Source organism: Melopsittacus undulatus (genome assembly GCF_012275295.1).
Source record: "Melopsittacus undulatus isolate bMelUnd1 chromosome 25 unlocalized genomic scaffold, bMelUnd1.mat.Z SUPER_25_unloc_2, whole genome shotgun sequence".
NCBI classification, from domain to species: domain Eukaryota; kingdom Metazoa; phylum Chordata; class Aves; order Psittaciformes; family Psittaculidae; genus Melopsittacus; species Melopsittacus undulatus.
In genome coordinates this window covers 39,060-52,602 of record NW_022993937.1, presented here as the reverse complement: position 1 = coordinate 52,602, position 13,543 = coordinate 39,060, and the positions used below count along the sequence as shown (strand labels likewise).

The 13,543-nt window shown below is 58.0% G+C and overlaps 1 protein-coding gene across 1 annotated transcript; it reads right to left on the bottom strand.

The window, feature by feature from the left end:
- Positions 1-440: 440 nt before the first annotated feature.
- Positions 441-12,777, bottom strand: TP53 (tumor protein p53). The gene is given in 12 exon segments (XM_034073521.1): positions 441-752; positions 1,592-1,677; positions 2,436-2,515; positions 3,262-3,383; positions 6,668-6,777; positions 7,449-7,561; positions 8,110-8,296; positions 10,360-10,490; positions 10,492-10,501; positions 11,003-11,048; positions 11,630-11,715; positions 12,702-12,777. Coding segments are annotated over 11 exon segments (1,035 nt in total). The 5' UTR covers positions 11,689-11,715; positions 12,702-12,777; the 3' UTR covers positions 441-661.
- Positions 12,778-13,543: the final 766 nt, after the last annotated feature.

The window sequence follows — 13,543 nt, the reverse complement described above, 5'->3', positions numbered from 1 at the left end:
GGCTAAAAGACCCCCCCCATTCATTAACCCCTAATCCCTCATTAACCCCCTCATTAATACCCATTACCCCCTAATTACCCCTATATTAACCCCATTAATGACCCCATCCCTAATTAACCCCTTTAAGCCCCCCCATTAATGACCCCTCATTAACCTCCCTCATTAATACCCCCATTACCTCCTAATTACCCCCTTATTAAGCCCATTAACTAACCTCTTTAAGACCCCCATTAATGACGCCCATTAATGACCCCCTCCTAATTAACACCCCCCCCATAGAACCCTAATGGTACAACCCCCCCATTGATCATTACTATGGGGCTGCCCCCCCCATTACCCCCTAATGGGGGGTCCCCCTATAATGTCCCCCAATTGCCCCTCCCCCGTATAATGTCCCCCAATTGCCCCTCCCCCCCCCCCATAAACCGGTTTTGGGGGGGGAGGGGCGATACAAAACTCATTTAATGTATAAAAAAGCCATATAAGGAGCGAAGGGGGCGTGGCCATAGGGGGAGGGGGCGTGGCCATAGTGGGCGTGGCCACGTAGCGGTGGGCGGGGCTAAAGGCCCATGGCAGTGGCTATTGGAGGCAATAGGGGGCGCTGTTGTGCTGTAGGGGGCGGGGCTTCAGGAGGGGGCGGGGCTTGAGGAGGGGGGCGTGGTCAGTCCGAGTCCGGCCCCTCCCCCTTCACCAGCAGCTTCTTCCCACGGCGAGGCACAAGCTCCGCCCCCCGGGACCGGCGACCTTTGACCCTTTTGGGGGGGGGAAAGGGGGGTGTCAGGGGTACCCCCCCCTCCCCCATTGAAACCCTATGGGAACCACACTTTGAGACCCAAATTCCCCTTTTCTGACCCCAAATATGCCTTTTATGACCCAAATACCCCATTTTTGACCCAAACTGCCCCAGTTTGACCCAAATCCCCCCCTTTTTCACCCAAATACCCACATCTTGACCCCAAATCCCCCCTTTTGGACCTCAAATCCCCATTTTGGGACCCAAAAATCTTCATTTTGACCCAAATTCCCCATTTTTGACCCCAAATCCCCCTTTCTTAAACCCAAATCCCCCCTTTTTGACCCAAATCCTCCCATTTTGACCCCAAAACCCCATTCATTACCCAAATACCACATTTTTGAACCCAAATCCCCCCTTTTTAACCCCAAATCCTCCCATTTTGACCCCAAATCCCCCCTTTTAAACCCAAACCCCCCCTACCCATCCCCCCCCCACCCCAATTGGCTGCTCCCAATGGGATGAACCAATAGGAACGCTCCATGGGGGGTTGACCCCACCCCCTCCCACCCCATTGGCTGCTCCCAATGGGATGAACCAATGGGGACGCTCCATGGGGGGGTTGACCCTCCCCCCCCCCCACCCCATTGGCTGCTCCCAATGGGATGAACCAATGGGGACACTCCAAGGGGGTATGACCCTCCCCCCCCCCCCACCCCATTGGCTGCTCCCAATGGGATGAACCAATGGGGACACTCCAAGGGGGTATGACCCTCCCCCCCCCCCACCCCATTGGCTGCTCCCAATGGGATGAACCAATGGGGACGCTCCATGGGGGGGTTGGCCCCGCCCCCTTACGGTCTCTCCGGTGCTGCCCCCCCCTCATAGGCCTCCAGAGCATCATTGATCTTCTTGAGCATCTCATAGCGATGGCGGCCGCGGACCTGGGGACACCAACATGGGGGTCAGGGACCCATGTACCCCAATGGGGGCTAAATACCCCCTATGGGGCAATAAATACCCCCTATGGGGCAATAAATACCCCCTATGGGGCAATAAACACAACCTATGGGGCACTAAATACCCCCTATGGGGCACTAAATACCACCTATGGGGCACTAAATACCCCCTATGGGGCAATAAATACCCCCTATGGGGCACTAAATACCACCTATGGGGCACTAAATACCCCCTATGAAACCATAAATACCCCCATAGGACCCCATATACCCCCTATAGGACCCCAAATACCCCCCACAGGACCCCAAATACCCCCCACAGGACCACATATACTCCCTATAGAACTGCAAACCCCCCCTATAGGACCCCAAATACCCCCCGTAAGACCCCATATACCCCCAATGGGACCCCAAACACCCCCCATAAGACCCCAAATACCCTCTATAGGACCCCAATACCCCCACAGGAACCCCTATAGGACCCCATACACCCGCCATAGGACCCCAATACCCCCATAGGTCCCCCTATAGGACCCTATACACCCACTATAGGACCCCAATACCCCCATAGGACCCCCCATAAGACCCCATATACCCCTTATAGGACCCCAATAACCCCACAGGACTCCCTATAGGACCCTATACACCCCCTATAGGACCCCAATACCCCCACAGGACTCCCTATAGGACCCTATACACCCACTATAGGACCCCAATACCCCCCATAGGACCCCATCACTCACCACCAATGAGAACTCCTCATTGTCAGGGCTCAGCACCCGCTTCTTGGAGCTCTCAGGGGCTTCAACTGGGGGGGGCAGAGCTGGAGGGGGGGGGCACAAAGGGGTCAGGGCCTATAGGGACCCCCATTACCCCCTATGTTAATGGTACCCCCCCATAAGCACTAATGGTATGGCCTTAAGCATCCCCACGAAGCCCCGCCCCCTGGCCAATGGCAGCCCTCTGAAGCCACGTGACCCACCCCCCTCACCACGCTTGGCTCCGCCCCCTCTGTGACCACCCTTGATTTTGGCCCCGCCCCTCACCCCGCTTGGCTCCGCCCCCTCCTTGACCATCCTTGGGCTTGGCCCCGCCCACCATTGACGTTGGCTCCGCCCCCTCCATGCCCACCCTCAGCGTTGGCCCCGCCCCCTCCCTGCCCATCCTTGACCCCGCCCACCGCCGGCGTTGGCTCCGCCCCCTCCCTACCCACCCTTGGCATTGGCTCCTCCCCCCCCGCGTTGACCCCGCCCCTCACCCCTCTTGGCCCCGCCCCCAGCCCCGCCCCTCACCCCTCTTGGCCCCGCCCCTCACCCCTCTTAGCCCCGCCCCTCACCCCTCTTGGCCCCGCCCCCAGCCCCGCCCCTCACCCCTCTTGGCCCCGCCCCTCACCCCTCTTAGCCCCGCCCCTCACCCCTCTTGGCCCCGCCCCCAGCCCCGCCCCTCACCCCTCTTGGCCCCGCCCCTCACCCCACTTGCCCCGGCCCCCACCCCTCTTGACCCCGCCCCTCACCCCGCTTGGCCCCGCCCCCGGCCCCGCCCCTCACCGCACTTGGCCCCGCCCCTCACCGCGCTTGGCCCCGCCCCCGGCCCCGCCCCTCCGGCTCTGGTTCTCCTCCTCTATGCGCCGGTCCCTGCCTGGGCATGCGCAGACCCTGACCTCGAAACAGCGACGGCCGAGAACCTGCCCCCTGGCGGCCGGGAGGGGAATGGGAGGTAATGGGAGGCAATGGGAGGCAATGGGAGGGAATGGGAGGCAATGGGAGGCAATGGGAGGCAATGGGAGGCAATGGGAGGCAATGGGAGGGAATGGGAGGCAATGGGAGGCAATGGGAGGCAATGGGAGGCAATGGGAGGCAATGGGAGGCAATGGGAGGGAATGGGAGTCAATGGGAGGCAATGGGAGTGAATGGGAGTCAATGGGAGGCAATGGGAGGGAATGGGAGTCAATGGGAGGCAATGGGAGGCAATGGGAGGCAATGGGAGGCAATGGGAGGCAATGGGAGGCAATGGGAGTCAATGGGAGTCAATGGGAGGCAATGGGAGGCAATGGGAGGCAATGGGAGGCAATGGGAGGCAATGGGAGGTAATGGGAGGCAATGGGAGTGAATGGGAGGCAATGGGAGGCAATGGGAGTCAATGGGAGGCAATGGGAGTCAATGGGAGTCAATGAGAGTGAATGGGAGGCAATGGGAGGCAATGGGAGGTAATGGGAGGCAATGGGAGGCAATGGGAGTCAATGGGAGTGAATGGGAGGCAATGGGAGGCAATGGGAGTCAATGGGAGTGAATGGGAGGCAATGGGAGGCAATGGGAGGCAATGGGAGGCAATGGGAGGCAATGGGAGGTAATGGGAGGCAATGGGAGGCAATGGGAGTCAATGGGAGTGAATGGGAGGCAATGGGAGGCAATGGGAGTCAATGGGAGGCAATGGGAGTCAATGGGAGTCAATGGGAGTGAATGGGAGGCAATGGGAGTGAATGGGAGGGAATGGGAGGCAATGGGAGGCAATGGGAGTCAATGGGAGGCAATGGGAGGCAATGGGAGTCAATGGGAGTGAATGGGAGGCAATGGGAGGCAATGGGAGGCAATGGGAGGCAATGGGAGGCAATGGGAGGCAATGGGAGTCAATGGGAGGCAATGGGAGGCAATGGGAGGCAATGGGAGGGAATGGGAGTCAATGGGAGGCAATGGGAGTGAATGGGAGGCAATGGGAGGCAATGGGAGGCAATGGGAGGCAATGGGAGGCAATGGGAGTCAATGGGAGGCAATGGGAGTCAATGGGAGGGAATGGGAGGCAATGGGAGGCAATGGGAGTCAATGGGAGTCAATGGGAGGCAATGGGAGGGAATGGGAGGCAATGGGAGGCAATGGGAGGGTAACGGGAGGCAATGGGAGTCAATGGGAGGCAATGGGAGGCAATGGGAGGCAATGGGAGGGAATGGGAGGCAATGGGAGGCAATGGGAGGGAATGGGAGGGTAACGGGAGGCAATGGGAGTCAATGGGAGGCAATGGGAGGCAATGGGAGGCAATGGGAGGCAATGGGAGGCAATGGGAGTCAATGGGAGTCAATGGGAGGCAATGGGAGTGAATGGGAGGCAATGGGAGGGAATGGGAGGGAATGGGAGGCAATGGGAGGCAATGGGAGTCAATGGGAGGGAATGGGAGTCAATGGGAGGCAATGGGAGGCAATGGGAGGGAATGGGAGGCAATGGGAGTCAATGGGAGGCAATGGGAGGCAATGGGAGGCAATGGGAGGCAATGGGAGTCAATGGGAGGCAATGGGAGGCAATGGGAGGCAATGGGAGGCAATGGGAGGCAATGGGAGGCAATGGGGGTCAATGGGAGGCAATGGGAGGGAATGGGAGGCAATGGGAGGCAATGGGAGGCAATGGGAGGGAATGGGAGGCAATGGGGGTCAATGGGAGGCAATGGGAGGGAATGGGAGGCAATGGGAGGCAATGGGAGTGAATGGGAGGCAATGGGAGGGAATGGGAGGCAATGGGAGGCAATGGGAGGGAATGGGAGGCAATGGGAGGCAATGGGAGGCAATGGGAGGCAATGGGAGGCAATGGGAGGCAATGGGAGGCAATAGGAGGGAATGGGAGGGAATGGGAGGCAATGGGAGGGAATGGGAGGCAATGGGAGGCAATGGGAGGCAATGGGAGGCAATGGGAGGCAATGGGAGTGAATGGGAGGCAATGGGAGGCAATGGGAGGCAATGGGAGGCAATGGGAGGCAATGGGAGTGAATGGGAGGGAATGGGAGGGAATGGGAGGCAATGGGAGGCAATGGGAGGCAATGGGAGGCAATAGGAGGGAATGGGAGGGAATGGGAGGGAATGGGAGGCAATGGGAGGGAATGGGAGGCAATGGGAGGCAATGGGAGGCAATGGGAGGCAATGGGAGGCAATGGGAGGCAATGGGAGGGAATGGGAGGCAATGGGAGGCAATGGGAGTCAATGGGAGGCAATGGGAGGCAATGGGAGGGAATGGGAGGCAATGGGAGGGAATGGGAGGCAATGGGAGTCAATGGGAGGGAATGGGAGGCAATGGGAGGCAATGGGAGGCAATGGGAGGCAATGGGAGGCAATGGGAGGGAATGGGAGGCAATGGGAGGGAATGGGAGGTAATGGGAGGCAATGGGAGGCAATGGGAGGCAATGGGAGGCAATGGGAGGCAATGGGAGTCAATGGGAGGCAATGGGAGTCAATGGGAGGCAATGGGAGTGAATGGGAGTCAATGGGAGTCAATGGGAGGGAATGGGAGGGAATGGGAGTCAATGGGAGGCAATGGGAGGCAATGGGAGTCAATGGGAGTGAATGGGAGTCAATGGGAGGCAATGGGAGGCAATGGGGATGGGATGGGATGGGATTGAATGGGATGGGATGGGGATGGGGATGGGATGGGATGGGGATGGGGATGGGATGGGAATGGGGATGGGATGGGGATGGGATGGGATGGGGATGGGATGGGGATGGGGATGGGATGGGAATGGAATGGGGATGGGATGGGGATGGGATTGAATGGGATTGAATGGGATGGGATGGGGATGGGATGGAGATGGATATGACCATATATGCACATACAGAGATGCATAGGTACACATTAGAGATGCACTGTCCCCTAGAGCCCCCTCCCCATGTCCCCTATAGTGAACCCCCAACCTATGGAGCACCCCTATAGCCCCCCCATATCCCCTATGCCCCCCATATATCCTCTATAGATCCCCCCCCATATCCCCTATGCCCCCCATATATCCCCTGTAGATCCCCCCCCATATCCCCTATGCCCCCCATATGTCCCCTATAGCCCCCCCCATATCCTCTATAGCAACCCCCCCCATATCCTCTATAGCAACCCCCCCATATCCTCTATAGCAACCCCCCCATATCCCCTATAGATCCCCCCCATATCCCCTATAGATTCCCCCCCCATACCCCCCCCATGACCCCTATAGGGCCCCCCCCGCTCACTTGGGCCCCTCCAGGGTGAGGATGGTGAGGATGGGGCGCCGGTTCATGCCCCCCATGCAGGAGCTGTTGCACATGAAGCTGTAGAGCACAGTGCTGCAGGGAGAGCCCACCTGCAACACACCCAAAACCAGCTGAAATGGACCCAAAACTGACCCGAAACCGGCCCAAATACACCCAAAATGCACCCAAATACACCCAAAACCGGCCCAAATGCACCCAAAATTGACCAAAATGGACCCAAAATGGACAAAAATGGACCCAAAATGCACCCAAACGCACCCATGGGGCCCCCAGGGATGAATGGGGTCCATAGGGATGAATGGGGCCCATAGTTATCAATGGAGCCCATAGGGATGTATGGAGCCCATAGGGATGAATGGGGCCCATGGGGATAAATGGGGATAGGGATGAATGGAGCCCACAGGGACGAATGGAGCCCATAGGGATGAATGGAGCCCATAGGGACGAATGGAGCCCGTAGGGATGAATGGGGCCCATGGGGATGAATGGGGTCCATAGGGATGAATGGGGCCCACAGGCATGAATGGGGTCCATAGGGATGAATGGGGCCCATAGGGATCAATGGAGCCCACAGGGATGAACGGAGCCCACAGGGATGAATGGAGCCCATAGGGATGAATGGAGCCCCTAGGGATGAATGGGGCCCATAGGGATGAATGGAGCCCATAGGGATGAATGGGGCCCATAGGGATGAATGGGGCCCATATGGATGAATGGGGCCCATAGGGATGAATGGGGCCCATAGGGATGAATGGGGTACCTCGGGGGGCTCGTAGGGCACGGTGACGCTGTGCCTCTTGGTGGTCTCGTTGTCATGGTAACGGGCCTGGGGGTTCCCCTCCACCCGGATCAGGTGCTGGGGGGGGGCCAGGCCTGGGGGGGGGGAAACCCAGAGTTAGTCCCATAGAACACAATGGAACCCATAGAGACCCAATAGAGACCCCACAGAAACCCATACAGACCCCATAGAGACCCATAGAGACACATAGAGATCCAGAGACCACACAGAGACCCAATAGCCCCCCTAGACCCCCCATAACTCCCCCATAATCCCCCTATCCTCCCCATACACCTCTATAATCTCCCATACCCCCCATAGACCCCCACATAGACCCCCTTATAGCCCCCATAGACCCCCACATAGACCCACATATCCCCTCACAGACCCCCCCATACACCCCCATAGACCCCCCATAGCCCACACATAGACCCCTATATCCCCCATACCCCCCATAAACCCCCATAGACCTCCCATAGACCCCCCATAACCCCCTTACAGCCCCCCATACCCCCCTATACCCCCCATTAGCTCCCCCATAGACCCCCCATACCCCCCCATAGACACCCCCATAGACCCCCCCATAGACCCCCATAGACCCCCATCCCCCCCCATACCCCCCATCCCCCCACATGTTCCTCACCATCAGCCCCTCCCCCGCAGCGCTCATGATGGGGACACCTCCTGACGACCTCGGCCGCGTGTTCCGAGCGCTTGTAGACGGCGACAGCGCGAAGCAGAGCCCCGGGGGGGGGAGGGGCCCCCACCCACACCTGCACCGGGCAGGGCTTGGCCAGGCGGCAGAACAGCTTGTGCAGGGCCAGGGAGAACTGCAGCGGGGACAATGGGGGTCAATGGGAGCCAATGGGAGGCAAGGGGGGACAACGGGGGTCAATGGGGGTCAATGGGAAACAAGGGGGGTCAATGGGAGCCAATGGGAGAGAAGAGCATCATTAGGGATGCAGTGGTACCCAATGGTACCCAAGAGCATCCTTAGGGATACAGGATGCACTGGTACCCAATGGGAGCCAATGGGAGCCAATGGGAGCCAAGGGGAGTCAATGGGAGTCAATGGAGTCAATGGGAGCCAATGGGAGAGCAGCGGGGACAAAGGGGGTCAATGGGAGCCAATGGGAGAGCAGCAGGGACAATGGGGGTCAATGGGAGCCAATGGGAGAGCAGCAGGGACAATGGGGGTCAATGGGAGCCAATGGGAGGCAAGAGCATCATTAGGGATGCAGTGGTACCCAATGGGAGCCAATGGGAGCCAATGGAGCCAATGGGAGTCAATGGGACTCAATGGTACTCAATGGTACTCAATGGTATCCAATGGTAACCAATGGTAACCAAGAGCATCCTTAGGGATGCAGGGCCCCCACCCACACCTGCACCGGGCAGGGCTTGGCCAGGTGGCAGAACAGCTTGTGTAGGGCCAGGGAGAACTGCCAATGGGAGACAATGGGGGTCAATGGGAGCCAATGGGAGACAATGGGGGTCAATGGGACCCAATGGAGTCAATGGTACCCAATGGGAGTCAATGGGACCCAATGGAGTCAATGGTACCCAATGGGAGCCAATGGAGTCAATGGGAGTCAATGGGAACCAATGGGAGCCAATGGGAGCCAATGGAGCCAATGGGAGCCAATGGGAGCCAAGAGCATCCTTAGGGATGCAGGGGGTACAATGGTGTCTATAGGGACATATGGGAGCCAACAGCATCCTTAGGGATGCAGCAGTGTCCATAGGGATACATGGGAGCCAATAGCATCAATAAGGATACACGGTAACCAATTGAATCCATAAGGATACACAGTAACCAATAGCGTCCATAGGGATACATAGTACCCAATAAAGTCTATACAGATACATAATAACCAATAGACTCCATAGGGATACATGGTACCCAATAGCACCTTATGGCACCTAGCAGCATCCTATAGCAACCAACAGCATCCTATAGCACTCAATAGCACCCTATAGAACCTAATAGCACTCTATAGGACCCAACGGCATCCTAAAGCACCCAATAGCACCCTATAGCACTCAACAGCACTCTATAGGACCCAACAGCATCCTATAGCATCCTATAGCACTCAATAGCACCCTATAACACCCATCCTCTATGGGTCCCTGCCACTTTCCTTCCCCCCCACCCCTTTATCCCTCACTTTGGTTCCGCCTCACCTTGGTCCCCCCTCCCGCTTCCCCTTTGACCCCGTTCACCCCTATGGGTCCCGTTCATCCCTATGGGTCCCGTTCATCCCTATGGGTCCCATTCATCCCTATGGGTCCCATTCATCCCTATGGATCCCGTTCATCCCTATGGATCCCGTTCATCCCTATGGATCCCGTTCACCCCTATGGGTCCCGTTCACCCCTATGGGTCCCGTTCATCCCTATGGGTCCCGTTCATCTCTATGGGTCCCATTCATCCCTATGGGTCCCATTCATCCCTATGGGTCCCGTTCATCCCTATGGATCCCATTCATCCCTATGGATCCCGTTCATCCCTATGGGTCCCATTCATCCCTATGGATCCCATTCATCCCTATGGGTCCCATTCATCCCTATGGATCCCATTCATCCCTATGGGTCCCATTCATCCCTATGGGTCCCATTCATCCCTATGGGTCCCATTCATCCCTATGGGTCCCGTTCATCCCTATGGGTCCCATTCATCCCTATGGGTCCCATTCATCCCTATGGATCCCATTCATCCCTATGGGTCCCATTCATCCCTATGGGTCCCATTCATCCCTATGGATCCCATTCATCCCTATGGATCCCATTCATCCCTATGGATCCCATTCATCCCTATGGATCCCATTCATCTCTATGGGTCCGTCCCTTAAATGCTTCCCCCCCGTCCCCGTCCCCCATTGGCTGCACTCACCGTCCACGTGACCGACTTGGCCGTCCCCGCCTCCCGGAAGCTCAGCCGGAAGTCATGGTCGCCGCCATAGTCCTCCGTGGACGGTACCACCGGGCAGGGGGGCGCGGGGGGGGGGGGGGGCCGGTTCCAACGGGCTCAGCTCCTATGGGGGGGGGTAAAGGGATCTATGGGGCTGGGATATAGGGATCTATGGGGCTGGGATATAGGGATCTATGGGGCTGGGATATAGGGATCTATGGGGCTGGGATATAGGGATCTATGGGGCTGGGATATAGGGATCTATGGGGCTGGGGTATAGGGATCTATGGGGCAGGGATATAGGGATCTATGGGGCTGGGATATAGGGATCTATGGGGCTGGGATATAGGGATCTATGCGGCTGGGATATAGGGATCTATGGGGCTGGGATATAGAGATCTATGGGGCTGGGATATAGGAATCTATGGGGCAGGGATATAGGGATCTATGGGGCTGGAGTATGGGGATCTATGGGGCTATATGGGGGGGTTAAAGGGGGGGGGAGGGGCACCCCTATAATGGATCCCATTTAAGTGGGGTCACCCCATATATGGAGCCCTATGGGGGTGTCCTGGGCCCCATAGCTCCGCCCCCTATATAGGGGACCCCCCCCCCCCCCACTTACCCATGCAGGAGGCTCCTCTGGCAGTGAATGGATGCTGTCCGGGAGCCTGGGGGGGGGGGGTAAAGGGTGAAGCCAAAGGTGACCTTTGACCCCTATAGAACCCCTATGGAATGCTATAGCCTCCTACACTTTCCTATAGCCCCTATATCCTCTATAGTCCCTATACTCCTCTATATCTATCTATATTCTCCTATACCCCCTATAGAACCCCTATAACTCCCCATATCCCCTATAGTCTCTATATTTCCGTATAGCTCTTATATTCCCCTATACCCCCTATAGCCCCAATACCCCCTATAGCCCCCTATACTACCCATGCCACCTTTGCCCCTATAGCCCCATACAGAAACCCTATACCCCCTATAGCTCCCTATACCTCCTATAGCCCCCCCATAGCCCCCTAGAGCCCCCTATACCCCCTACAGCTCCATGTATCCCCTATAGCCCCATAGCCCCCTGGAGCCCCTATATCCCCATATAGCCCCTATAGCCCCCTATATGCCCTATAAACCCCTATATCCCCAATAGTCGTTATATCCCCCTATAGACCCTATATCCCCTATAGCCCCCATATCCCCTATAGCCCCTATACCCCATATAGCCCCTATACCCCCCCCCATATCTCACATATTCCATAGGTCCAGGAACCCTTCCCCCTCCAGCAGCGGCTCCATCTCCTCCTCCATGACGTCACAGGGGGAGGGGGGAATCCCCTATGGGGGGGGAGGGGCAACGTTAAAGAGACCGGACCCCCCCCCCCCCCCATTAACAACAATGGAGGGGGCGGAGCCTCCCATGAAGCCACGCCCCCTCCCTTCCCATTGGCTCCCCCCATTCTATAGGGACCCCCCCCCTCTCTTCCCATTGGCTCCTCCCATTCTATAGGGACCCCCCTTCCCATTGGCTCCTCCCATCCTATAGGGACCCCCCTTCCCATTGGCTCCCCCCATTCTATAGGGACCCCCCTTCCCATTGGCTCCCCCCATTCTATAGGGCCCCCCTTCCCATTGGCTCCCCCCATTCTATAGGGACCCCACTTCCCATTGGCTCCCCCCATCCTATAGGGAACCCCCTTCCCATTGGCTCCCCCCATTCTATAGGGACCCCCCTTCCCATTGGCTCCTCCCATTCTATAGGGACCCCCCTCCCCATTGGCTCCCCCCATCCTATAGGGACCCCCCTCCCCATTGGCTCCCCCCATTCCATAGGGACCCCCCCCTCTTTCCCATTGGCTCCCCCCATTCCATAGGGACCCCCCTTCCCATTGGCTCCCCCCATTCCATAGGGACCCCCCTTCCCATTGGCTCCTCCCATTCTATAGGGACCCCCCCTCCCCATTGGCTCCTCCCATTCTATAGGGACCCCCCCTCTTTCCCATTGGCTCCCCCCATTCTATAGGGACCCCCCTTCCCATTGGCTCCCCCCATTCTATAGGGACCCCCCTTCCCATTGGCTCCCCCCATTCTATAGGGAGCCCCCTTCCCATTGGCTCCCCCCATTCTATAGGGACCCCCCTTCCCATTGGCTCCCCCCATTCTATAGGGACCCCCCTTCCCATTGGCTCCCCCCATTCTATAGGGACCCCCCCCCCCCCCCTTACCCTCAATGGGGGGGGGGGGGGGGGGGGGGGGGGAGGGGGGGGGGGAGGGGGGAGGGGTGAGGGTTCCCCGCCCCTCCCCCCCCCCCGTGGTCACGTTACCTCCGCCGCCGTTTCCCGCGCCCGCACGCGCTGGGGAAGCCCCGCCGCTTCCCGGCGTGCACTGCGCGGGGGGTGGGAGGGGGTGAAGGAAGGGGCGGGGCCTGAACCGGAAGTGGGAGGAGGAAGGGGTGAAGGGAGCCGCCATCTTTGGTAAGGGCAATGGGGGCCGAGCGTAGGCAGGGACCTTTGAAACCTATGGGGATCTATGGGGCTGGGATATAGGGATCTATGGGGCTGGGGTATAGGGATCTATGGGGCTGGGATATAGGGATCTATGGGGCTGGGATATAGGGATCTATGGGGCTGGGATATAGGGATCTATGGGGCTGGGATATAGGGATCTATGGGGCTGGGATATAGGGATCTATGGGGCTGGGGTATAGGGATCTATGGGATGGGATATAGGGATCTATGGGGCTGGGATATAGGGATCTATGGGGCTGGGATATAGGGATCTATGGGGCTGGGGTATAGGGATCTATGGGGCAGGGATATAGGGATCTATGGGGCTGGGATATAGGGATCTATGGGGCTGGGATATAGAGATCTATGGGGCTGGGGTATAGAGATCTATGGGGCTGGGGTATAGGGATCTATGGGGCTGGGATATAGGGATCTATGGGGCTGGGATATAGGGATCTATGGGGCTCGGGTATAGGGATCTATGGGGTTGGGATATAGGGATCTATGGGGCTGGGGTATAGGGATCTATGGGGCTGGGATATAGGGATCTATGGGGCTGGGGTATAGGGATCTATGGGGCTGGGGTATAGGGATCTATGGGGCAGGGATATAGGGCTCATTCTGGACCATTTTGGCTCATTTTGGGCTCATTTTGCATG